This window comes from Acaromyces ingoldii (assembly GCF_003144295.1).
Source record: "Acaromyces ingoldii strain MCA 4198 unplaced genomic scaffold FA10scaffold_2, whole genome shotgun sequence".
Lineage (NCBI taxonomy): Eukaryota > Fungi > Basidiomycota > Exobasidiomycetes > Exobasidiales > Cryptobasidiaceae > Acaromyces > Acaromyces ingoldii.
This window is the reverse complement of record NW_020290248.1, coordinates 3,418,646-3,442,284: the sequence shown is the minus strand read 5'-3', so window position 1 is coordinate 3,442,284 and position 23,639 is coordinate 3,418,646. Positions and strand designations below refer to the sequence as shown.

General features: G+C 59.1%; 11 protein-coding genes across 11 annotated transcripts; 5 read left to right on the top strand and 6 right to left on the bottom strand.

Moving 5' to 3' along the window:
* The first annotated feature begins 1,451 nt into the window (after positions 1 to 1,451).
* FA10DRAFT_93136 (hypothetical protein) lies at positions 1,452 to 5,890 on the top strand. Its single transcript, XM_025525791.1, has 3 exons — positions 1,452 to 3,824; positions 3,928 to 4,472; positions 4,534 to 5,890. The coding sequence occupies exons 1-3, from the start codon at positions 1,639 to 1,641 to the stop codon at positions 5,655 to 5,657; spliced, it is 3,855 nt and encodes a 1,284-aa protein (XP_025379671.1). The 5' UTR covers positions 1,452 to 1,638; the 3' UTR covers positions 5,658 to 5,890.
* A 686-nt stretch (positions 5,891 to 6,576) lies between these two features.
* On the bottom strand, positions 6,577 to 8,411 carry FA10DRAFT_266227 (ENTH-domain-containing protein). The gene is made up of 4 exons (XM_025521411.1): positions 8,345 to 8,411; positions 8,259 to 8,272; positions 8,068 to 8,193; positions 6,577 to 8,004 (listed from the first exon to the last, which is right to left on the bottom strand). The coding sequence occupies exons 1-4, from the start codon at positions 8,345 to 8,347 to the stop codon at positions 6,756 to 6,758; spliced, it is 1,392 nt and encodes a 463-aa protein (XP_025379670.1). The 5' UTR covers positions 8,348 to 8,411; the 3' UTR covers positions 6,577 to 6,755.
* Positions 8,412 to 8,609: 198 nt separating this feature from the next.
* On the top strand, positions 8,610 to 9,601 carry FA10DRAFT_250797 (putative PUP2-20S proteasome subunit; the record flags this gene model as incomplete). Its single annotated transcript, XM_025519576.1, has 4 exons — positions 8,610 to 8,634; positions 8,706 to 9,082; positions 9,162 to 9,220; positions 9,298 to 9,601. 4 exons carry the CDS (start codon positions 8,610 to 8,612, stop codon positions 9,587 to 9,589), a joined length of 753 nt encoding a protein of 250 aa, XP_025379669.1. The 3' UTR covers positions 9,590 to 9,601.
* FA10DRAFT_300951 (hypothetical protein) lies at positions 9,594 to 12,172 on the bottom strand. The gene is made up of 3 exons (XM_025524907.1): positions 11,485 to 12,172; positions 10,023 to 11,413; positions 9,594 to 9,955 (listed from the first exon to the last, which is right to left on the bottom strand). Exons 1-3 carry the CDS (start codon positions 12,055 to 12,057, stop codon positions 9,919 to 9,921), a joined length of 2,001 nt encoding a protein of 666 aa, XP_025379668.1. The 5' UTR covers positions 12,058 to 12,172; the 3' UTR covers positions 9,594 to 9,918.
* Positions 12,173 to 12,549: 377 nt separating this feature from the next.
* FA10DRAFT_92955 (hypothetical protein) lies at positions 12,550 to 15,439 on the bottom strand. Its single transcript, XM_025525789.1, has 3 exons — positions 14,699 to 15,439; positions 13,693 to 14,627; positions 12,550 to 13,632 (listed from the first exon to the last, which is right to left on the bottom strand). Exons 1-3 carry the CDS (start codon positions 15,199 to 15,201, stop codon positions 12,641 to 12,643), a joined length of 2,430 nt encoding a protein of 809 aa, XP_025379667.1. The 5' UTR covers positions 15,202 to 15,439; the 3' UTR covers positions 12,550 to 12,640.
* On the bottom strand, positions 15,440 to 16,685 carry FA10DRAFT_92986 (hypothetical protein). Its single transcript, XM_025525790.1, has 3 exons — positions 16,660 to 16,685; positions 15,806 to 16,592; positions 15,440 to 15,748 (listed from the first exon to the last, which is right to left on the bottom strand). Exons 2-3 carry the CDS (start codon positions 16,349 to 16,351, stop codon positions 15,656 to 15,658), a joined length of 639 nt encoding a protein of 212 aa, XP_025379666.1. The 5' UTR covers positions 16,352 to 16,592; positions 16,660 to 16,685; the 3' UTR covers positions 15,440 to 15,655.
* FA10DRAFT_300950 (hypothetical protein) lies at positions 16,270 to 17,408 on the bottom strand. Its single transcript, XM_025524906.1, has 4 exons — positions 16,971 to 17,408; positions 16,660 to 16,881; positions 16,507 to 16,592; positions 16,270 to 16,443 (listed from the first exon to the last, which is right to left on the bottom strand). The coding sequence occupies exons 1-4, from the start codon at positions 17,124 to 17,126 to the stop codon at positions 16,353 to 16,355; spliced, it is 555 nt and encodes a 184-aa protein (XP_025379665.1). The 5' UTR covers positions 17,127 to 17,408; the 3' UTR covers positions 16,270 to 16,352.
* Positions 17,409 to 18,200: 792 nt separating this feature from the next.
* FA10DRAFT_266224 (EXS-domain-containing protein) lies at positions 18,201 to 20,068 on the top strand. Its single transcript, XM_025521410.1, has 2 exons — positions 18,201 to 19,304; positions 19,374 to 20,068. Exons 1-2 carry the CDS (start codon positions 18,211 to 18,213, stop codon positions 20,044 to 20,046), a joined length of 1,767 nt encoding a protein of 588 aa, XP_025379664.1. The 5' UTR covers positions 18,201 to 18,210; the 3' UTR covers positions 20,047 to 20,068.
* Positions 20,069 to 20,125: 57 nt separating this feature from the next.
* FA10DRAFT_300947 (hypothetical protein) lies at positions 20,126 to 21,978 on the top strand (the record flags this gene model as incomplete). Its single annotated transcript, XM_025524905.1, has 5 exons — positions 20,126 to 20,523; positions 20,600 to 20,879; positions 20,974 to 21,817; positions 21,877 to 21,890; positions 21,958 to 21,978. The coding sequence occupies exons 1-5, from the start codon at positions 20,330 to 20,332 to the stop codon at positions 21,976 to 21,978; spliced, it is 1,353 nt and encodes a 450-aa protein (XP_025379663.1). The 5' UTR covers positions 20,126 to 20,329.
* Positions 21,887 to 22,503, bottom strand: FA10DRAFT_266222 (hypothetical protein). Its single transcript, XM_025521409.1, has 3 exons — positions 22,370 to 22,503; positions 22,125 to 22,300; positions 21,887 to 22,053 (listed from the first exon to the last, which is right to left on the bottom strand). The coding sequence occupies exons 1-3, from the start codon at positions 22,497 to 22,499 to the stop codon at positions 22,003 to 22,005; spliced, it is 357 nt and encodes a 118-aa protein (XP_025379662.1). The 5' UTR covers positions 22,500 to 22,503; the 3' UTR covers positions 21,887 to 22,002.
* A 415-nt stretch (positions 22,504 to 22,918) lies between these two features.
* FA10DRAFT_228629 (ribosomal protein S8) lies at positions 22,919 to 23,479 on the top strand (the record flags this gene model as incomplete). Its single annotated transcript, XM_025518756.1, has 2 exons — positions 22,919 to 23,299; positions 23,393 to 23,479. The coding sequence occupies 2 exons, from the start codon at positions 22,919 to 22,921 to the stop codon at positions 23,477 to 23,479; spliced, it is 468 nt and encodes a 155-aa protein (XP_025379661.1).
* Between the last annotated feature and the right edge of the window lie 160 nt (positions 23,480 to 23,639).

Sequence of the window (23,639 nt, the reverse complement as noted above, 5' to 3'; positions counted from 1 at the left end):
GTGACCTTACGCCCACAGCATCATCGGTCGCGTCGGGCCGGGTTCTCATTGCATTGCGCAATTACACCGAGCAGATCCCGAAAAAATGCTACCGAACCGTTGGAACCACACTTGCACTCTCCTTTGTGCACAATGGGAAAATTGTCGACGCCATACCAGGCACTTGAGCCCGACGGAGGTTTCATTTAAATTTCTTTTCGTCTATTTTCCTTGCTCCACTCATTGCCAACCTTCTCGCGCCACACCGCCGTGAGGGGAAAAGATTAAAGAAAGCTTGAATTTTTTGACAGTTTGTGCAGGGGGGGGACGGCAAGTTCGAAGCTAGGCAAGCCAAGGCCTGTTGGCCTGCAAGATTGGTAGCTTTGCTGCCTGGTCTAGACTACTGCTGGGAACACATAGCACAGCCTTAAACGCACATGTGAGGTACTAGCTAGACTTGCTCTGTCCTGTGGACTGCACACCGCTGCAAGTTGGACGGGCCGTTGGCCGATCAGGGGAATGACGAAAGAGGTAGATCAGTGATGAGCTAGTAGTTGCCATTCGAACGAGCACTCGACAGGCCCGACGCGCTCTGTCTCCACTCTTTTTTCTTTTGATTCCCAACTAAATTTCCTAGCAATTTTGATGTGATATTCTGTGCATGTTAGGGTTCATTCTTCTGAAACATGGGAATACCGTGTGCTTGTGTTTGTCGACAAGGCCCACTGACCGAGAGTGCCGGCCGACATGATAGTCACCGACCGACATTGAGCCAACGAAGTGGTCAGCACAGCCATCAACTCACTACAGCACCGACATTGCCCGTGAAAGAAAACCCTCTCCATTGTTATAGTTTCGGCAAGGGTGAAGAACCGCCTCACTCTCATCGCAGACGCCAACAAAGGCGGATTTGCAGATTCCTTTCCCATCCCTTCGGTGGCCGACCTGGGGCCGAGACTCGTTCTTGCAACCTGCAATCAGTGTGGCCCGCGTCGGCTCGTCTTCTGTGTGAGTCGATCCGTCCATATCCGGTGCACTCGGTGGCCTTTCTTGACTGAATCAGTGGACCTCAATCAACACAGCCACGCAACGTCCTTCTATCTTCTCATTCATTTTTGTTCTATTCCGCCGCACCCGATTTCGCACATCGCATCTGGTTGTTAACTCGTCCGCCCTTCGAAAGCTGTCAGGGCATTCTCGGTTTCGCTTCCTCGCAAAGCTAGACAACCGACAGAGGCCCTCTCCTGCGGCCCCACTGACGATCCCGCCGAACACGAGTGCGTGACAAGGCGCACACTTTCTTTTACAAGTAGATAAAAAGTGTCTGGGGGCCCTGCCGATCGCTTCTCCGACCACCCCATCTAGTGCTGTCTTGATTCCACCAAACTCCGATCTGCATCCACCACACTCTTTCTCTCGCTGCCTTCCTTTATCGCAAAGTCGTTGTCTCGACTTCTATCCTCGGTCACCAGACACGGCGCAAGAACGAGGCCCAAATTTTCGCGGCGCGTCACTCGAGGAATGGATCTCGCCTTCTGACCGACAACCCAGCTCTAGCCCATTCGCACTGCCTCTTGTAGGACACTACAAGGGGCCAGAGTGCAAGGAGAAGGAGGGAAAAGTGGGAGCATTGGAGAAAGTAGCGGAAAAGGGCCGTAGATGGAGCCCAACCGCGGCGATCCCAATTATGGCAATGGTCCCGCCGAGGGGCAAGAGGCCCCTGGTGACGACCCAGCCCTCTCTGGAGGTATTGGGCCCTTTGCTACTCCCGTCAATCTATGGGTGACGTCTCCGTCTCATGCCGACACATTGCAGCAGAGGAGCACAGGCGTCGACCAAGTGCAGACCAGCTTTGACGTTGTCACGGCGAGCCCCTTTGGGTCTGCACAGGCCTCGCCCAACCAGCTCCACTTTCCCCAGGGCATCCAACAGCAATTTCCGAACAACCTTGGTCCCGACGCTTGGTCCGCAGCCCTTTCTTCTGAGTTCCAGGCCAGTCTTGATCAAGGGGGAATGGCACACTTTTCATTGCCAAGTCAGCAGCAGCAGCAGCTGTCGAACTATCAGCATCAGCAGCGACACTCACAAGCGCATCAAAGGGGCGAGCAGCAGCAACGACAACAACAACAACAAGAGCAACACATCCCCCTCACAATTGACCAACCAAGCGGGGTGCCAGCTCATTGGACTCAAGCTCCGTGGCACCCACAGCCGTCGCCATCGGACCCGTTTTTCAATCTGAGTGACAACATCGCCATCACCAATTCCCCCGGGAGTCAACAAGCGCAACCCTCCCTGTCCCAACACCAACACCACCCGACATTCCCTGATCATCAACGGCAGCGACAAGATTCACACCAGCCGCCGCCGCAGCAGCAGCAGCAACAACGCGATCAGAGGGTCCACGCACAAATGCCCGTTCGACGGCATTCATCCTTTGTAGCTGCTGATGGTCACTCATGGGATTCACATCTTGCGACGAGCGGTTTTGCGACTCCTCATGCTGACTTTCTTCACCAACGTCACTACGCCGCTGCTTCTTCGGCGGCTGTCGCCGCCGTTGCTGCTGCCAGCAATGCCAGCATCAATACAGCCTCTTCATCGTTGTCTTCGGCCCCCGACCAGCAACACCTGGCTCCAGTCAACATGTATGCGCCCTTCGCACCAAATAGCAGTCTACAGATGCCTTCGCCCACCTTTCTCGACCTGCGTCAGCATCAACACCAACAGCAGCAACAACAGCATCCTCCTGGGCTCTCGCTACCCCCTCCCAATCCCCCGAGGGAAGCCGATCTGCAAGCTTCTGCAGCGGTCGAGACGCCAAAGAGGGCAACAGCCGCCTGCCGCTTCTGCCGGGTCCGTAAGCTTCGCTGCGACGGCAGCCAACCCTGTCGACAATGCGAACGGAGAAACATTGAATGTTTCTACCCACCAGTACTACAAACCAAAAGCCGTAAGAGAAAGGATCAGGATCAAGATCAGGATCCCTCATCCTTGACGACGCCCACGTCAGCAACCTCAGCGGCTTTCGGTGGTGGCAACGGCAGTGGCAGTGGCGGTGGCAGTGGCGGCGGAGGCGGCGGAAACAGCGAGGCTCCGCCGTCGAAACGGGTTTCGCCGGTGCGGAGGAAGAGCCTCCCGGCAGCGACCGCCTCTGGTATCGCTTCGCTGGCTTCTTCTTCCAAGCCCGTCGTCATGTCGTCGCCCCAGAACGCTTCACTGGCATCGCCCAGCGCTCAACAACAGCCTTCCGTCCTATCCCGTTCACCTTCTTCGATGGGGAAAAGGCCAGGAGAGATGTCGCAGCAAGACAGCGACCGCAAAGACAAATATTCACGGTCAATGTCGTGGCATCAGGCTGCCAACAACGCTGAAGACACTGAGGACCGTGATGTTGGTGCATTAGGATTTGATCGGGGCGAGCAAAAGGCGGGCGGTAGGGCTCAAGACATGGGACCTTTTCTCCTTAGCTTGGGATCCTTGCCCCCGCCCCTAAATGTGGACGCAGACCGACCGTACACCTCTGTGCTCGCCTCGCCTGGCCTCGATGAGTATGTTACGGCCGAGCCATCAGGCATCAGCACCGATGACGGCGGTGATACGCCAAATGCTCGGCAGCAGACCAACGACAAAGCTGCAAAAAGAAAAGGCGACACTTTCGTGGACATAGTCGACGAGCACGAGACGGATGATGTAGAGGACGACATCACAAGTTCGGACGAGCCTTTTGCGAATAAGGAGCTCGCCGCCACTGGTCCGACCCTCATGCTCCCACGAGGCAATGCCCCGAACGATGATTGGTGGAACGATCTTTTGGGCTACTTCGGCCCCAATAAGTCTCTGTCGTGGGTATCGCTGCAACTTGCTCCTTATGATCCTCGTTGTCTCTTCAATTTACGTGATAGCGAGGCTGACGGCTGACCTGACACAAGGCTTCTCCGACAACAGGACCCAATTTGTCAACAAACTCCTTCGCCAGTTCGTGGTTCGTAATCCCGTCTTCTTCGGCCTGCTTCACATGCCGACCTTGATGGACCGGATCCGTACGCCAGAGAAGCGCAGGTCTGCCGAACCCGCCCTCTACTTTGGTGTCGTCTCGGTTGCCATCTGCGACATCTTGTCCACCAAGCCTGAACCCTGGACTGCCGATATTGAAGCAGCAGACGAACACATCAGAGCGTTCGCTGTCCGTTTGTCGAGATCCGGTCGAGGCTACTTAGAACGTCAACTCGTGTCGATGCAAAGGCCTTCTCTAGAAACAGGGCAAGCGGCCAGCGTGTTAGCTATGCTGGAGACAAACAGTAGCGCGGATCAGGCCAATCTCATTCGCATCCTCGAGGGCATCGTGACATCATTTGCGACCTCCGGATCCGCCTCGGCCTTATCTGGCAAGGGCAATGCAGCCCCGATCGCAGAGGGTCCCTCTGACCCAGTCTACTACAAAAGACCATCCAAATTACCGTCGATTCAAGCTGAAATTAATCGTGAAGCAAGTAAGTGTTCGGCTCCCATCTCATGATGCAATGAGACTGTAGAAGCTCACACCGTGCCCAGTGACGCGACTCTGCTGGTCAAGCTGTTCGCATTGGAGCCGGATGGTCATCAAACAGCCCGACCTTGATTTTGGCCCTGGCTTGGAAGTCCTGGATCAGATACAACCGATGGCGGCCTGGGAGCCAACTCGGTTGCCACAAGTGCTCCCAGACGCCTTCTACAGAAGCATGGACTTTATGCGGGCAGGAGCAGAGCTGGGCAGGCTCCAACATTCCGTGTGGAACTTGAAGATTCTGGGCACCGAAGCGTCATCTTCTGCGACTGGTGCTTCGCCCACACTCGAAAGCCTCGAGTACCTCGTGCGCCTTGAAAAGTTGGAAACACACTTCAAGCGTTTCATGCCCAGCATCTCAGCCCAGCGCGATCGGCTCCTCACAGCGGGTGCAGAGATGCTGGGCAGATGCATGGTTGCGACCCGGATGTCGCTTTGGCGAAAGACAGGTCTCTTTCGGATCGGGGGCGGCGCTGGTCGTCTCGCGGCCGTCGCAAACTTCACCGATTTACCGACGTCGGTCCAATTCTGGTTTGATCTGTTCACAGAGGCGACCGAGAGTGTCGAAGGCGAAAATGGACGGCTTGACGCAGTCTTCGCCTCTGCAGCGCCAGCGTCATTCTCGAGGGTGGCAGACTATGGAACGAAGGCAACGATGACGCAAATTCGTCGAGCGCTCGACTCGAAGCTATCCAGCTCTGAATTGACCTCAATCATGCACCACGTTCGACTCGCTTTGCAGATCAGCCACGCTTCTTTGCATATCGAGAAGATCGAGCCTCTGGTACGCAGGATGCTCGACGCTCTGGTTTCTCATGCCAATCACCTAACTCGACGAAGCGAACTCGAGGACAAGGTGACGAATGTCAAGTGGCAATATCTTGCCAGAGGTCTTGCAGAAGATGTGGCAAAGCTTCTCAACGACACCGAGGAGACTTACGGAGCGCTTCGCCAGGCCGAGACGGATCGAGCGCAAGACGTTCGAACGCTCTCAAATTACGCGACGTCAGGCATGACGGACGAGAGACAAGCCGACGAAAATGGCGGTTTTTTTCCCATCGAGATCACCATACCTCCTCTTCCCACCAGCAATACCACAGACAGCACCCAAATCCCAACGACGTCTGCCTAGTTCCCCGAAGCCCTTCTCAACACATCACTTTGGCGAACGTCATCGCAAAATCTTGCAGGCAAGCTCCCTTGCAGTGCCTCCCCTCCAACCCACATAATATATACGCAAGCGACTATGTCGCAAAACACACCTCTGCATCCTCTCTCGTTTCCCTGATATATAGGTCCCCTAGACGCCCTAGTTGTAATAACGCTGTAACCGTAGTTTCGTGTCTCACTTTCTCTCTCCCTCTCTCTCTCTCTTTCTCGCCCGCTTTTGAACACCAGTAAAGCATCATCCGGACGGTCACTGCACGAAAGAAGAAAGTGTCACCGATTCTCTCTTCCTCTGCGTGCGATTTGCTCTTTGCTGCTGCCATGGCGTGGAGCTTGAAGATCATTGGAGGTCTCTATCCCCACCTGCGAATGCCTACTAAGGGACCACGTTGAAGTGTTCGTGGGCCGTCATCATCTTACTGAAAGAAAGATGGTTCGACCTGTTTCTCGCTCTCTCTTTTGCTCTCTCTCTCTCTTGCTCTCTCTCTCTCACTCTCACTCTCTCTCTCTCTTGCTCTCTCTCTCTCACTCTCGCTCTCTTTTGCTCTCTCTCTCTCTTCGCCTCTCACTTTGGCCGTCCCATCCTAAGGACCGGTACAGAAAATTTTCGGTCAGCGCAGGCACGAGCATATGTTCTTCCCCTCCTTCGACGTACAACCGTAAAGCGCCTATAGGTGCACCTCGAAGGCTCTATAGCCCTGGAACGTATGGTTCAACTTGCAGTGGCAATAACACTTGACCTGGGCAATAACTCGAGTTATTGCCCCCAATAACTGAAAAACAATACAGCATCTTGCTATCGAGCCGTTCTGGCGAATACAAACGGAGCTAGAACCAACGCGAAAAGTCTATTCATCAGAGAGGAAAATTGTATCCAAAATCGAGGTGGTTCTCATCCACGCGTCTTCCGACTTCCAGGTAATTTCGCAAACGGTATTCAAGCTCAGATGAAAGTTGATTCGAGGTGACGAGTGCAAAAGGAGGCTGGATACAGGCTGCGGACCCCCTCTTCCCCTCCTTTTCTTCTGCCCGCCTTCCCTCTTTGTCATACTGTCCTACCAATCTACAAAAAGTCAAACGGATCCGACTTCTTCTGTGTCGACGGCGGCTGCTGTGCTGAACCTGAGGCCCATACGGCGCTGTTGGACTTTTGCTTTGCCATCTCCGCCAGAGACATTTTTCCCTTGTTGGCGCCCCCTGCCCCTGATCCCGTCGCTGAAGACTTGCCGGCAGAGGAAGCCCAGAGGTCATCGAAGTTGAGCGAGTTCTTCGCGGGTTGCTGAGAAGCAGAGGAGGTGGACGTGGCCGTCGTGCTCCGCGAAGCCTGCGGGCGCTGTTGGGGCGAGAGTGGCGTCGAGCTGATGCCACTGGTGGTGCTCGCGCTTCCACGGGAGGGAGCAGGTGCCGCGGCAGCGGTCTCGTCGCCTCCAAGGAAGTCAAAAACGTTGCCACCGCTCTTGGTGGCAGCTGTGTTGCTCGGACGAGCAGCAGGTGCGGGTGCAGGTGCAGATGTGGTTGCAGTTGCAGCGCTCTGAGAAGGAGCAGCTTGGAAGTCGTCGAAGTCGTCAAAGCCATCACTTGCTGCGGAGGTCGACGCAGCAGGAGCCTTTGAAGGGGCGGGCGGGGCGGGGTTGCTCGAGGCATCGTCGTCATCGTCGAAGCTGAACAGGTCGGCCACTTTCGCAGCAGGTGCTGGCTCCTTCTTCTTGGCAGCACCTTGAGCAGACGGGCGTGAAGAAGCTCTCGTGCCAGCAGAGGCTGAACCTTCTTCGTAATCTCCTGCATCGTACTCGTCGAAGCTTTCCCGTTGGGCGCCGCCGCCTCCGCCGCTAAAGCTGCTCGACCCGCCCGCACCACCGGAGCCTCCGTAGTAGCTGTCACTCCCAAAGCCACCGTACCGACCCGAGCCACTTCCCGGAACGAAGTCTGAGTTGCTTGCGCCCTGATACTTTGCCTTGTTGGCCCTCGCCCTTCGCCGCTCCTGCCGAATTCTTTCGACATCCGACAGGAGCTCGCTGATCTCCTTTGCTCGGTTGCGGACATTGATGCCCTGATCCTTGCCGGCTTCGTCAATGTAGTGGAAGCTGCGGAGAATCTTGATTGTCGAGAGGTGAGACCGGGCATCATCGACAACTCGCTCGGAGCCATGCTTGATGATGTACTCGAGCAGCTGAAGGGCCTTGTAGATCTGCCGCCATTCGCGCGCTTCCCGCTCCATGAAGTTGCGATAGATGGCGGGCATGATCTCGTTGAAGTCTTGGAAGTTGTGCGTGGCAGAAGCGATCTCTTGCATCAGCGTCGACGAGGCGCCCCTATGCTTCCTGTTCAGCATGGAAAGAATAAAGGGCCGGAGAAGACGCCAGATTGAAGCTCACCAAGGGTCATCGCTGGTAGCTTCGTTGACCTTTGCCTCGATCTCGGAAATGTTCAGCGCATAGTTCTTGGCGGCTGTATAGAGCTGCTTGACGTCGTACATGGTCAAGTTGGCAAGCTTGTTGCCGCTGTTGAGCTCGCTTCGCGTCAGTACCAGAGGTGCGAAGGGACCTAATGCTCAACGTGCACTCACATGTCGTCAAAGTCCTGGGGCGGTTCGACGATTCTGCGATGAGCATGTGTTCCATGACAGTCCCTCAACGCTTGTTCCTCACTCACCATGATGGGCAATTTTGTCTTCGTCGAGCTACGCCGACGACGAAAGGGGCGTTTTTGAGAAGGAGTAGGGGAGGCCAAGTGTTGTTCCCTTGGGCGCTGGCTGGACTTTCCACGTTCCGTCAAGCCCGCTCAACTTCAGTCATGTCGGGTCATGCAAGAGGTGATCGAGGTCACGTGTTGTGCACAGCGCTTGGTCCAAGCTTCGCGTCCTCTCGACCGACCGACTAGATGGGACAGACAGGAGAGACTCAACACCATCGCAAACATGTTCTTGACGAGGTCCGAATATGGTGAGTCGATTGCTGGTCAGATAGCAGCGCCCACAGAAAAGTGTGTACTGACAAAAGACGCAATCTGTCAGACCGCGGCGTCAATACCTTTTCGCCCGAAGGCCGCCTGTTCCAGGTTGAATATGCCATCGAAGCCATTAAGCTCGGCAGCACGACCATTGGCATCAGCACGCCCGAAGGCGTTGTTCTCGGCGTCGAGAAGCGAGTGCAGTCGAAGCTGCTCGAGGCCACGTCGATTGAAAAGATCATGGAGATTGACCGGCACCTCGGCTGTGCCATGAGTGGGCTCACGGCCGATGCACGCACCATGATCGAGCACGCCCGGGTCACGAGCCAGAACCACGAATTCACCTATGATGAGGAGATCAAGGTCTCGAGTGTCACACAGGCCGTGTGCGACTTGGCATTGAGGTTCGGAGAGAGCACAGAGGATGACGAGGCCATGATGGTGAGTGTTTTCTTTCTTCGAAGAGCTGCTTTCAAAGAGTGAAGGGGGCGCTGACCGCGCGGAGACTACGCTTGTCCAGAGTCGTCCGTTTGGTGTGGCACTCTTGATTGCAGGAATCGACGAAAAGGGACCCCAGCTGTGAGTGAACCTCTCCGCCGCACCACCTGTTGCCCTCTCACCACCTTGCCCTAATATACGAACGAAACCTCCCACAGCTACCACGCGGACCCGTCAGGGACATTTGTGCGGTACGACGCAAAGGCCATTGGCAGCGGCTCCGAAGGCGCTCAGGGCGAGCTGCAGGACAAGTTCAAAAAGGACATGTCGCTGCACGACGCCAGCCTCTTGACGCTGCGCGTGCTGAAGCAGGTCATGGAGGAGAAGCTCGACGAGAAGAATGTGCAGCTGGGCGTCGTTACGCCGCGCACAGCAAAGGACGGGAGGCCGAGCGGGCAATTTAGAATCTTGAGCGAGGCAGAGCTCAAAGCGCTCGTCGATGCGATGTAGGGGTACAGACTGACACTCATCGTTGAATTGTATTTTGAAGAGATCAAGAGACGAGACAAGGGTGCATTTGTGTGTGTCTTGAATTGTCAAAAGGGGAAAGGAGGGCTGAGCGCAGAAGAGAGGGGAAGGGCACTGTGGCCGCTTCTTGATCCTTGGCCGTGGGTGTAGGTGTGACAATATACGTGTGTATGGCATGGGGTGGAGAAGGAGGCGCAGAAGGAGTGCTTGTAGGGTCATAGAAAGAGAAAATCGAGCCACGGGCGTACACAGAGACAGAAAGACGCCGATAAGGTTTGATACAAAGAGAAGCTGTGGGATCGAGACAAGACTTAATCGAGAGCAAACTGGCTCAGGCCAACGATCGTGCTGTCAAGACGAGGTAGTCAGCTTGAGTTTCTATTCTCGCTCCCCAGCGATCAGAATGAAGACTCACCCGACTGCACCGGTGACGACACCAAAGGCCGCGCAGAGGGCGCCAAAAGCGATCGTGTTGCCCCTCTTGGCCGGACGAGGAGACAGCGGCGGCTCCTTCGCCTTGCTGGAAAGAGCTGTCCCAGAGCCGCTGGACGACCCGGCCAGCTCTGTCGCGTTCTGCATGCAGGCACATGCACCTGTATCAGTGTCATCGTCCACCTCGTCAATGGTCCGCTTGCGGCGGCTGCTAGTGCTGGGTGAAGCTGACGTGGATGACGTGGATGACGCAGGCGCTGCCGGAGCGTCCGAGCGTGCTTCATTGACATCTTGTATGTTACTATAGTCCCTTGAGTGGTGCAGATCGAACTTGATCGCGGTGGAAGAGCCAACCAGTCGATCGTCTAGACATTTAAGGTTGTCGACCGTACCGTCGCGATCCACGGCGAGGCTCTTCCCTGCACCCACCGCCTTCTTCATTGGCGACTTTGCAGGCGTCGTGAATGCCGACTCAAGCATCTTGGCCTCTTCTTCGTGAGGGACACAAGAAGAGTCACGCGACGAAGACGAGGACGAGGACGATGAGACGCCATCGCAGGAGTTGGGACGTTCCTGCCTCAACATCTCATCTGCCTCGTCGAGGAAGTCGAAAAGAGAAGCTCCTTCTTTGCTCGTTTCAAAAGCGGTGAGACCATCTTCGTGGGCGTCTTCGTGAGGGTCATTGTCATCTTCGTCGAGCATATCGTCATGATCATCGAAGTCGTTGGCGTCTTCGTCGTACATGTCGTCGTCCTCGTCCTCTTCGCCGGCTTCCTCAGATGGGTGCATGGAGCTGAGGAAGGAGCGTTGGTGCTCTTGCACCTCCTCCACGTTTTCTTCTTCGACGCATGCCTCTTCCTCGGCAGCAATGGCACCGTCGGCTACCACAATGCCGTCGGTGGCGCTGACGGCAACGGCTTCAGCAGGTCTCGCGCTGTACGATTCGCGGACTGAGATGGACGAAGACAGCTCAATTGGCTGCGGGCTGGCACGATTCTCATCGTCGGAGCTGGAGTCGTCTTCGCACATGATATAGACATCTCGGACCTGTATGGTTTGTCGAGTGTCGCCGTCCTCTTCCACGTAATCGGAATCATCATCGTCGTCATCATCATCTTCGCCATCAGAAATTTGGATGACGGTCCTGTTGCTGTTACTCGGCGCGACGATGGCCTCGATCGACGGCAATCGCGCAAGCACCGGGGATGAATGCGGATGGTGGGCATCCATCGACGGACTGCGCACATCTTCAACGATGATATCGTCGTGGTCGCCGTCGTCTGACTCAGCATCGTCGTTGATACATGCGTATCTATGGTTTCCTCCGGCATCCTTCCTCGGCGTCCATGTCTCGTTCTCGTTGAGAATTTTGACCTGAAAGAAGAAGGAAAAGCCGTCAGCATACCTGAAAGAAAATCGCATCTCACACGGCTGCCGCTACGCACCAGACACTTCAGAGGCCGATGGAGGCTGTCGTTCTTCAAGACAGCCTTGCCCAGGGTAATGACGTCGCCGTCGTGGATCTCGACGGGCTCTTCAGGCCTGCAGCGACGGCTGACGGGGGGAGACCTGTGGAGCTGCGCACTGGACCTAGCGACAAAGGTGCCGTGAGTCGAGCCGAGATCCTTGATGGTGAGCCGGCCGTTGGGACTCCACTCGAGCATCGCATGCCAGCGCGAGACGACCTTGGAGCTGGACGCGAGCGAGTGGCCGTACGCATTCGAGCGCGTTCCCTGTAGGCGCAAGCAGGCAATCGTCTCGCTGTCCGTGTCCCTGCCGTCTCCACCAATAGCAGCATGAACACTAGCAGCAGTGGCGGCGGGGTCGCGCGGCGCTAGGTTCTCGCGCGTAAAGGTGACGGGGCACGTTGCAAAATCGGACCGAAGGAGGCTGATGGGCGTGAGGTCGTGCTGCGCCGCAGCATCGTCGAGGCTGACCTGGTCCAGGTCCCGGGTGCCATCGCAGAGGATGAGCACGAGCTGCTGGCCCGTCCTGGCCTTGCTCTCCTGCAGCGACATCCTAGCGTCTTGGCCTTAGCAGGAGCTTTTACTAATGGTCGAATCGAGTCTAAGGACAGAAAGAGACAGACGGAGGGACAAGAGGAAAGAGAAGCAGTGGGTGGAAGAGTAGCAGTAGTAGTGTTGGTCTAGGAGAGGCAATGATGAGCGCAGAGATATGCCCTATAGATACAAAGGGGGGGCCCGTTCTGGCCCTCGCTGCGCTCAGCTTGCCCGTGAACCCCGCCGATAAAGCTCACTTTATGGCAATTGCAACACCTTTTTTTTTGAAACTGCTCGCACGGACCCTCCGCCATGCACGGGTCTGGTCGCGTGGCCCGCAACGAGCGCGCCGCGATATCTTTGAGAGCCCCACTACCGTTGGAGCAGGCTCCGAGAGTGGAAAGGCATCGTGATCAATGATATGAGGAAGAATGAGCTTGGGTAAAAGTACAGGTGTGCGATGCGGTTCCGAGCATGTAGATGCTAAAATTGTCGCCTCTTGAGAAAGGGTGGAAGTTATGGTGCTGAATCAGGGAAGAAAAGAAGGAAACCGGAAACAATGCCAAAGAGGCGGTGGCAGAGGATGGCAGGCAAAGGACCTTCAGTGCGGCGACGATGGCGGCAGCTGGCCCTCTCTCTTGCGGACCTCCTGCCAGACGCTCCACTTGGCCTTTTCCCGCTTTTCCCGTGCCTCTGTTGCCCTCTTTTCGACATCCTTGGCCTTGTCCTCTTCGCGCTTCTTGATCTTGGCCAGCCTCTTTGCGTCCTCCTGGTCCTGCCGGTCCTTCTCTGCCTGGAGCGCCTTTTGCACCTCAGCAAATCTGCGCTCGGCCCGGCTGCCGTCCGACTTCTTGCTGCGGCCCGACCCTTGATTGATGGCAGTTGCTGCTGCCGCCTCGCTCTCGGACAGTTTCGCTTGCTGGACCGGGAGCTGATCGGTCAGCGGTTGTGGCTGAGGCGACGATTCGTCTCCTCTGCCGTCATTTATGCTCCTTGGTGTCGAGTCAGGCTCCAGAGTGGCAAGCCCGCCCATGCCTCCCGGCGTGGACCTTGCGCTGCTGGAGCGTCGTCCTGCGCTGGCCGACTCGGCCGTCGTAGGCTCGGCAGGGGTGCGTGAATGCGGCGTGGAGGCGAGAATGAGCGGAAAGGGCTTCTCCCCCTCGAGCGTTGCTATTCCCTCTTGCTGCTGCTGCTGTCCCTCTGTGTTTGCGTGCGTCGGAGCGGCATCAAAGGGCGAGAGGTTGCGAATAGGTGGCAGGACCGGCTTGGTGGGCAGCTCGACAGTCAGCCGAGGCGCAGGCTTGGCCGCTTGCTCCTTGCCACCGTCGGCCAGGCCTTCGTGGCTGGCTCTCCCATTCGCCTTTGGTCTTGCTGGCTTTGCGCCAGCTGTGCTTCCCTTCCCGTAGCTCGCCGAACGAGTGTTCTTGGTATCTGCCGTAGGCCGAGCCTGCACCTCTCCGCCGGCCTTTGTAAAGGAGACGAAGGCCTCGAGATTGCCGTACCCATTGCCGTTAGTGCTCGCGCTCTCGTCGCTGTTGGACACTTTGCTGTCGTACGACGCCATGCGTGCCGGTCCTATGCGCCCTTGCACACCTGCGCAAACGAGCATGTCAACATCTCAGAGCTGGGCAAATGGCAACCCACCAGACTCACCAGGACCAATGACGAGGGCATCAGAGGGCATGCCCCTCTGGCCTGCCTTGCGCTGCCGTTCCCACTCCTGCTTGTCGGCCTTTGACGAGGACGACGCCTGTCGGACAGCCTTGGCCCTCGGTGGTGCTCGTTGTTCGCTTGATGCTGGTGCTGCTGGTGTTGCGGCTGCTGGCGCTGCTGCTGCTGCTGCTGCTGCTGCTGCTGCTGCTGTTGGACTCGACAGGGCCGCCAGAGGCGCGGGCGGAGGCGACGACTCATTCGGCGCAGACACGGACCGGTGCTGCGTGGGCCTCGCCGACTGCTGCTGCTGCTGTTTGGTAGCCGAAGCTTGCGCCTGGCTCTCGGCGGGAGGTGCAAGGACGGGCTGCATCGAAAGGAGCCCATTGGCACCACTACTGCCAATGGCCTGGTATGAGTGGAGCCGACGGCTGTTGTTCAGACTCGGCCTCCTCTCTCGGTCTGCCAGCTTCTCGTACAGGGGCGGCGGTGAATTCGGCGGTGAGGATGCCGTCGCTGCTGCCGCCGCCGCCGCCGCCGCCAATGGCTGCGTGGCTCGCGAGACGCCGTGGGAGATGTCGGCGAGGCCAATTACGCGGGCACCGGCTGGGGCCTGGTGGCGCAGCTTGGTCATGTACTGGACCTGTGGGTGGGCCGAGACGCTCGACGAGTGCGACGACGGCTCGGCGGGCTCGAGGAGTGGGTTCGTGGGCGGCACAAAGTTGTACGGGTCCGCGTCGTGCGAGCGCGCGGCCATGCGCCCCTGAGCCGTAAGGAGGCCGGTGCTGGCCTGGTTCGCGGCGAGCATGTCGCTTTCCTGCTTCTTTCGTGACGAGGCGCCACCTGACGAGACCGAGTCGGGAAGGCCGTAGCGATGGCTCGATGGCAGCTGGGGAAGACGGAGCGACTCGACGCTGTGGCCCTGCTTGACCTTGATGCTGAGGATGAAAATTTTCGTCCCGGGGTCAGTAAATGCTAGTGCTGTAGGATGAGGATGTCGAAGACTCACAAGATCTCGTCGCCATGCTCCAGCAGCGCACAGTCGTGCGTGTCCAGCAGCTCAAAGCCTGTGACAGCCTCGTCGGCCTGCGGGTCGTTTCTCGTCTCGGGCGCGATAATCTCATTTTGCCGGAGCTCGAGGACGATGCTGCTCATGCGCCACTCGCGGATCGTCTGCTCCTTGAGGTGCTCTGAGTAGCTCATGGCCTTGCTGCTGCTGCTACTGCTGCTCCCGTTACTCGTCGCCGACGTCGCACGGGCCGAAAGCTGGCCGGTGAGGACGGCGACGACGGCGGAGCGCAGCTGCTGCACGCTCGCCGATGACGGCGGGACGGGGATGGGGCAGGTGAATGCGGGCAGCGGGCGGCGCGACTTGAGCACGAGCTGGCCGCGCGCGGCTTCACGCAGTGAGCTGAGGTACGAGGCATCGACGGGCGCCGCTGAGGACGCCGTGCCACTGTCTGGGCCGGATGCCATGGTTGAGGAAGCCGCTGCCGTCGCGGCAAGCGTCATCACCCGGTCCTCTGTCTCTCTCTGTCTCGATCTTGTCTTCCCCTTCTTTCTTCTCAACAACAACAAGAGCCGCCGGGCATGTAGGTCGAATGGCGGGTAAAAAAAGAGAGAAAGAGCGGAAGTAGCACAGAGGAGAGCAGGCGGACAGAAGAGAGGCAACGCAGTGGAGAAGGCAGCAGCGGAGGGGGGGTTCAGGCGAAAGGGGAGCAGGGCTTCAGGGCACAACACGCCCGGGCCGAAGAACCACGAGCCCACGGAGATTTAAAGTAAAGGCACTTTAGATTTTTCGACTGCACGATGATGCGCTGCATCTCCCTCCCGATGCTGATCTTTTCCCTTTCTTACCTTCCTTCCTTCCTTCTCGTTGATGCTCATGTGCTCATGACCAGGAAGTCACTGATCTTTCCCTTATTTCTCTGCTTGTCCCTGCTGGCGGACAATGTTATTTGTACAATCAACGCCGTGCTGCCGTGGTGATGGGCCGGAAGCCAGACGGCCCCGTGAGCGAGCTCCTCCACCGGTGGCCCTGCTGCTGGGCAGCAGCGGCGGCGGCTTCTTCCGCTTGTTCCTGCTCCCGCCGCAGCCGCCGCCTCTGCCTCCGCGCCTCTTCGTCGTCGTCATCCACAAGCATAGACACGCCTCTCTTGTCCCCTCTCCCATCGTCTTGTGCTGCTCTGGCGTCCTTGCCAGTTGTGTCTCGCACCTGCGCGCCTTCCTTTGCTCTTCTGCTGCTGCCCCACCACTGCGCATCGTCCTCGTCGAGGGCCTCGAGGTCATCGTCGTTGAGGTCGCTGATCGTCTCCCATAGCTCATCGAAGTCAACATCGACGGCGTCCACGACGGCCGGTCGCCCACCCTGCCCGTCGTCGGCCGCAATGCTGCCCGCTTGGATGCTTCCTCCTCCTCCTCCTCCTCCCTGGTGGCCAAGCGGGACCGCAGATGAGCTCTTGGCCGCCTGCCCAGCCTGCGTAGCGGGCACAACTAGCGAAGAGGTGACACTGGAGGCGCCGGCGGGGGTGCTGGTGCGGAGCGGCTGCGTCGTCGCAATCATGTTCTGGTATGACTTGCCCGGCAGGATCCATGCCCGCTCTCGAAGGCGTTTGTGCTGCAGGAGAAATTCAGTCTCGCGCAAGTCTGCCTTGCACCTCATCTCAACTCACCCTCTCCCTGTCCTCTTCCATCCTTCGCTGGATATCCTGCCTCGAAAAGTCGGCCAGCTTGTGCGGCGCTTCGGTCGCGAGGCTGCAGGACACGGGAGATATGTCAGAACTCTGGAAGCACGTCGAAGTCCTGCGTCCCCCTCACCTGTTCTTGCGTGCCTCAAGCTCGTCTTCGATGCCTCTGAGCAGCTCAGAGTCGAACAGCTGCAGACTCCTCCATGACTCAAGCACCTTGAGAATGTAAGGTGGGCCGCCGTCAGCTCTGCTTTAGTTTTGGGAAAGTTGAAGGAAGCCTCACCTTCTGGGTGCTGCCCGCGTTGAGCCGGACGGCATCGCTGCGGTCGTGAGGGACGACTGCATCTACGATCTTGCGCAGGTCGCGCAGGGCCATGGCGAGGTAGGCTGCGCTCGCCTGCGCCTGCGCTGCGTTGCACGACGCCGCGTGGCCCACGGGGTCGACGATGCTGAGCAGGAGCGCGTCGAGGAGGAAGAGGATGTTGAGCTTGGCATTGAGTCCAGCCTTGTGTGGCCAAGGCAAGAGGAGCAGGCGTCAGCTGTCATCCTCTGACGGCAAGACAAGGGGAGAAACTCTCTCGAACTACGACTCACCCGCGCACACTCGGACACGAGGCAGTCCCAGACGTCGTCGGCGGCCGACGAGGCATGGCGCATGGCAAAGTCGACGACCTTTTGGATCGACTGCTGCGACGCGCTCAGCCGCCGCACCAGCGACAGGCACTCGAGCCTGATCTGGAAGGGATCCATGGCGTCGTCCTCTTCTTTTTCACTTGGCAGCTTCGGACTGGTCTGTATGCGCGTGCCTGCTGTGCCTGTGCCTGTTCCTGTGCGGTATGGTGCGCCCAATGCGTTCTTGTACCACGTTTCTGTCTCTGCACTCTTCACGGCGCCATTTTCCCACCGTCCCCACCTTTGCTCTCTTGGGCGTCGCCTCTTCCTCTCGCAGAGTGTGTCGTCGGCGTCCAATGAGAGAGTGGGAAGAGACAGCCCGTGCGTGCGCTTTCTGGCGTTGGTCGTCGGCGCGCGCCGCTCGCCCGCGCCTAGGAAAAAAAATTGAAATTTAATTGGGAAGGCTGTCCTGTCTCTCTTTTGAAGCTTGTTGTCTTGCCCAAATCGACGCTACTACCACTCGCTCACCACAACCTGCCTGGCGGGTAAAAGGGGGCCCTTTGGCGAATCTCTCTCTCTCGATGAATCACGGCGAGCCAGGATGGCCGACCTCGTGAGCAGCAGCAGCCCGCAGCGAAAACAGGCCAAGCTCGGCATCCAGCTCGTCTCACCCCACTACTCCTGGGACATTGGCTCCTCCTCTTCTTCTTCTTCTTCTTCCTCTTCGTCGTCTTCTTCTTCTTCCAAGTCCAGCTCCTCCAAATCCTCCTCCTCGGGTGACTTTCTCGCACAGACGGGCGCCAGCAGGAAGAAGAAGAAGAAGGGGAAGAACGGCTTCAGCATCAAGAAGGACCACGACGGCTTGGCTCTCATCGACGACGACGACGACGAGTCCAACGAGGACAACAAGGAGGACGCAGCATTCGTCGCCTCCTTTGTCGAGGACCTGATCTCGCGCGTCCGTGTCGTCAGTGCGGCGCCTGCAGCACCCGAGAGTGTGCGGAGAGCAGTGCATGCACTGTCGAAGCGGCGCTCCCTTGCCCCCCTGCACCCGGCCCTCACCTCGCCCCAGTCGGCCTCGCGGCTGCTCCAGGGCCTGAGCAAGCGCTCCGTCGACATCCTCCACGCCCGTGCGCCCGCGCCGCCGACGATGCAGGACGCAAACGCTGCCCTCTTTGGTGGCGGCGGCGGCGGTGGCAGCGGCGCGGGCACGGGGGGACCCATGGCGCAGATCCAGGCGCTGGACCACATCGATGCCACCATCTCAGCGATTGGGACAGGCGCCGCGGGCGGGCCTCGGCAGGTGCCGTCGATGCCGCTCCAGGAGCCCTTTTCCGTCTTTCTGCCGCCGCCCTACCGCATCCTCTTTCTCATTGCGCTCGGCCTCCTCTGCTGGTCAGCCAACCTGCGCGGCATCCGGAGGCTGGGCCTCGATGCAGAGGGCCTCGTCTCGGGCCAGAGCAAGCTGCGCGTCCTGCCGAGTCACCACCGGAGAGACGACGACGACAACAACAACAACAACAACGGCCAGACACGCTCGTCGCTCAATGGCAGCGCTCTGTCATCGACAGCTACCCTCGTCGGGGGTCCCGAATCTGTCGACGGCGCCGACGGCGGCACGGCAAGCTTTGGCGTCTTTCTCAAGGACCCCGGTCCCCAGGAGGCAGCCGGCTTCAGCATGGGCCTTACATGCATGATCTGGGTCCTCGTCTGCTGGGTGGCCTACCGCCTCTATGCGTTCCACACCATCTTTTTCGGCGGCGATGCCATTGGCGGCTTCGCCCACGCCCGCGGCCGCCACGCACAGGCAATGCAGGCCATTGCCATCTTTGGCGTCGTCGTCGTCACCGTCTGGCCGGGCGACGTCATGTACCGGTCGCTGCGGCGCGCATTCGCACGCAAGCTCATCCGCATCTGCGTGCCCTCGCTCCGCCAGAAGATCCACTTTGCCGACGTGCTCCTCGCCGACATTCTCACCTCGTTTGCCCGCGTCTTTGGCGATCTATGGCTGACGATGATCTTTCTCTGGCCCAAGTCCGACTCGCACGTGTGGTGGAACGGCAAGGGGAGCATCGCCGTGCCGCTCCTCGTCAGCCTGCCGTACGTCGTCCGGTTCCGCCAGTGCCTCTCGGAGTTTGCGACGATGCAGCCGCCGCCCGGCCAGTCAAAGACGCTCCGGCCGCTGGCCAATGCGGCGAAATATGCCAGCGCCTTTCCCGTCATTTGGCTCAGCGTGCTCCAGAGCGAGGCCACCACGTCGTCGCTCCAGGACGACCCGACGTCGAGCGGCGCCTCTTCGATGTTCTTCTACATGTGGTGAGTCTTCTCCTTCTCCTCCTTTCATACTAAGACTTTCTGACACGCTCTAGGGAAAATCTCTATCAGGGTCCTGTCTGTCTTTGCCAACAGCATCTTCTCCTTCTGGTGGGACGTGACAAACGACTGGGGCCTCGAGATGCTTCGGTGGGAGACATGGGCCAGCACCTCGACGCGCGTTGCCCGGGGCGTGACGTCGCTGCACAAGCGCGGCCTCAGCTCCCTTCCCGTCGGCTTCAGCCTCTCGTCGTCCAACGGCGGTGGCAGGCCATCCGACCATGGGGACCACGCGGCCCGGCTCTCGCCCACCGGCGTCCACCGGCCTCACCACATGGTCGGCGGGTCCTCGTCGCATCACCGGCGCGACCGCAGCTCCTTTCTGCGCTCGCCCACCTACGTCATGCTCTTCCCGCCCATCGTCTACCAGCTCGCCGTCGTGGGCGACCTGATCCTCCGCTTTGCCTGGTCGCTCAAGCTCTCGTCGCACCTGCACCACATCATCGAGCTCGAGTCGACGGCCTTCTACCTCGAGGCCCTCGAGATCCTCCGCAGACTCGTCTGGACCTTTCTCCGCCTCGAGTGGGAGGCGTGCAAGCGCCGCGCATGGAACTCGGCGGGGAGCATGGAGTCGCTCACCCTCTCGACGCTCCGCGGTGGCCCGCACTCATCGTCGTCATCGTCATCGCCATCACCACCACAAGCAGCAGGCCCCACCATTGCGGCGCACGCACCGCCGCCATGATGTTCCTTTCGTCTTCTTTGCCTGTCTGTCTGTTCTTTCCCCCCCCCCCCCCTTTTTTTTATCTTTTGCAACACTATATAGCAGACGTTTGCTCTACATTATCTTGATCGCTCTTGCTTGTGCCAATCCCAATACCCTCCTTCTGAGAAAGAGAGAGTGGGAAGGAAATAGGAAGGTCCGATTCGGAAGTCGGGCGAGGACGCGTCTGTCTGCTTCCTTCTGTGTTGCTCCACCGCAACAGTCTGGCAGTGATGTTGATTCCTCTCCTTTGCAGTCGTGGCGGATGAGGGCAGGCGACATCGATGACGAGCACGAGGAGGACGAGGAGGAGAGCATTCATGATGAGGCTAAGAATGAATCTGAGGCTGGAGCTGGGGATGCGGCTGGGGCTGAGCCGGAGCCAGTGAGACACCACCATGCCTCCACGCCGCTGTGCCCCGAGCCGCGCCGTGACACCTTCTGGCGCCGGGTGGTCTGGTGAGTTCGTCACGTCTACTCTTGTACCAGGCCTGCGATTGGCAAGTGCTGACACGTCTGTCATGACAACTGACAGGTCCTGCGACGGCACGCACCTCCTGTGCCAGTCCGAGGACCACCACATCGACCTGTTCTGCGTCTCTCTGCCCTCAGAACAGCCATCGTCGGACGACGGTGGAGCTACGTCGGCATCACAGGCACCGTCATGGTCGCACACGCTGACGGTGCGCGCCCCTTCGCCCATTCTCGCCGTCGAGTGGTACCCGCTGTCGACGCACGCGGAGCCGTGGACGTGGTGCTTTGCCATGTCGTGCAGAGACGTGCCCGTCAAGCTCGTCGATGCCACAACCGGCCAGGTGAGTTAGACTCGCTATCCACACTACCCACGCACACACACCTGAACTCACTCAAGCAAATTTACACACACACTCGGGGATGGGAACACAACAGACGAGGGCCACGTACGGCATCATCGACCACGTCGAGCGCTTTCTCTCGCCGCTGTCCCTCGCCTTTGACCTGACGGGCACCCTGCTCTACTGCGGCCTCAAAGACGCCGTCGCCGTCTTTGCCCTCGCGCAGCCGGGCAACGAGCCGCTAGAGATGCTCCACCTCGGGCCCACCGGCGGCTGGGGCGCCTCGAGAGCGGGCCAGCGCGGACTCGTCTCCTGCCTCGCTGTCCTCGCCGAGGGCGGCGACTACCAGCAGCAGCAGCAGCGGTATGACGACAATGGGGAGGGCGCAAACGGGACAGGTACAGGCGAGCTGCTCGCCGTCGGCACGCTGAGCGGCACCGTAGCACTGTACAGGCTCGACGCGCGGGGCTGCGACTCGCTGCACGAGGGCCTTGTATGCGCGTGGAAGGATGACGACTCAAGGGGTCTATCCCAACTCGCGTTTCATCCCAGCGCACCCCACGTCCTCTTCACAGCCTCAAGGCGATCAGACGCCGTGAGAGCCTTTGATCTCCGATACGTCGGCACCAACTCCCTCTCAGAGGGTCCGCCGCCGGCATGCAGGCTCGGCGAGTTCCCACTGGAAGGGAATGAAAGGGAAGGAGGGGACAACGAGAAAACGCAGCAGCGCCTCTTCTTCGACGTCGATGGACACAGCAGGACGCTCGTTGCCGGCGGTCGTCAGGGGCAGGTCAGTGTGTGGGATGTCACGGTGCCCGAGCACGGGCTGCGTTCTGCCGAGGAAAGCGATGCTTCGTCGTCGTTTGGACAGAGCGCGAGAAGCGAGTGCGCTGCTCTTCTAAAGCACAAGCCGATCAAACAATGGAGGGCATCCGAGGGTGAGATTGTCTCTTTTCTATGCAAAGGAAAGAAGCAGAGGCTGACACCAAGCGGACAGACGTCGTGGCCTGCGTGGCAATCAACCCGGCCAACGCTGCTCTGCTCGCACTCTCGATAGGCTCACGCGGCGGCGACAAAGACGGGCTCGAGCTCTGCATGATTCGATGAAAATTGATATGTGCTGCTACAGGTCAAAGTCGTCGTCATCGTCCATCGCCGTCTTCTTTCTCGTGTACTGGTCGATAATAGGTCCCTGGTCAGTGATACGAAGGGCGAAGAGAGGAGTACAGAGAGAGAGAGACCCACAGTAATCTTGCTCGCTGTGCCTGAGCCATCTGCCGAGTTACCTTCAACCTGGTCAAGCAGCCCGATGAGCTGCTGCTCCGTGACGCGCTGCCGGACCTGTCCGGACTGGGCCATGCGGATCAACAGGTCCTGGATCGCCCGCGCCTTTTCGGGCTTGACGAGCGAGATGCGCGATACTTTCGGGAACGGCTACGCATCAGCTGCCGTCCATCAACATCAACAGGAAGAACAAAGGCAACACTCACATCTATCTCTGGCGTCGGCGTCGAGAATGGTGCTGAGCGCCTGTCGCTTCATCTCTTCCTGCTGCGCCATCTTCTGCTCCTGCTCGTCGTGCTGCTGCCCCGAGCCGCCTCCTCCAGCGCCGCCCAGCATGCTTCCCAGGCCGGCGCCTCCCGCTGGAGAGCCACCCCCGCTCGACCCCCGCAGCTCAGCCATGCGCGCCCGTCGAATTGCTTCCAGCTCCGGGTCCGCCATCTCTGCTGTCGTCGTCGTCGTTGCTATCGTCGCCGTTGCTGGATCCTTAGTGGAGCAAGCCCAAGGTCAGTCGACCACTGGCTTCTTCTGGAACTGCCAAAATTTTCCACGTGGCTTTTCCACCGACTGCTTTGTCCGATTTCTTCTTTTTCTCTCCTTGTCAACTTTTGGCTTTGCCTCGCCTCACCTCGTCGTCGACTGTCGTCCATCTTCTCCTTCCACTCTTTTTTCTTCCTTCTTGGTCTCTTCCAAGGCCTCTAAGAGAGCAAGGCCGGACGACCGAGAGAGAGAGGCACACATACCAGGGCCGAGTGGACATGCCCGTGCACGATATCCTGACGATCCTGCAAAACGGGGCGCGGGCGCGTCTGCGCAGCGTCCCGCTGCCCTACACCTCATCGTCGCTCGGCCTGACGTCGATCTTACTCCAGCACGGCTTCATCCACCGCGCCACGCGGGGCACGCTCGCCTCGCCTGCGGACCCGCGCGCCTTTGCGGCCGCCGCCAGCAGCCCGGCCTCGCGCCGGCTCTGGGTCGACCTCAAGTACTCGACCGACGACCGGCCCGTGCTGGGCCATGCGCGGAGCGTGAGCAAGCCCAGCCGGCGCATCTGGCTCGATGCGCGCGAGCTCCTCCGTCTCGTCACGGGCCGGCGCGCCCAGTTTGTCAGCCCGCTCCAGCTGGGCGAGATTGCCATTGTGCGACACACGGGCGCCGCCAGGGCGGGGCGGACGGCAGCTAAGGGCGAGGAGGCGGAAACAGCAGGAACAGCAGGGAAAACACCGGTAGAGGAGAAGAGGGGCATCGAGGAGTGGATCGAGGCGAGAGAGGCCGTCGGCAGGGGCGTCGGCGGCGAAGTCGTGGCGAGAATCGGGTAGGCGGGCAACGCCGGTGCAAGCAGCAGAGCACCCACCCACCCACCCTCATCCCTCATTCATCCCTCTGAGCAAGCAGACTTGACTTCACCTCTCTCTCTATCTCTCTCATACACACACATTTGTACCTGTACCATCTTCACTTTTGCGATCAAAAGGGGCG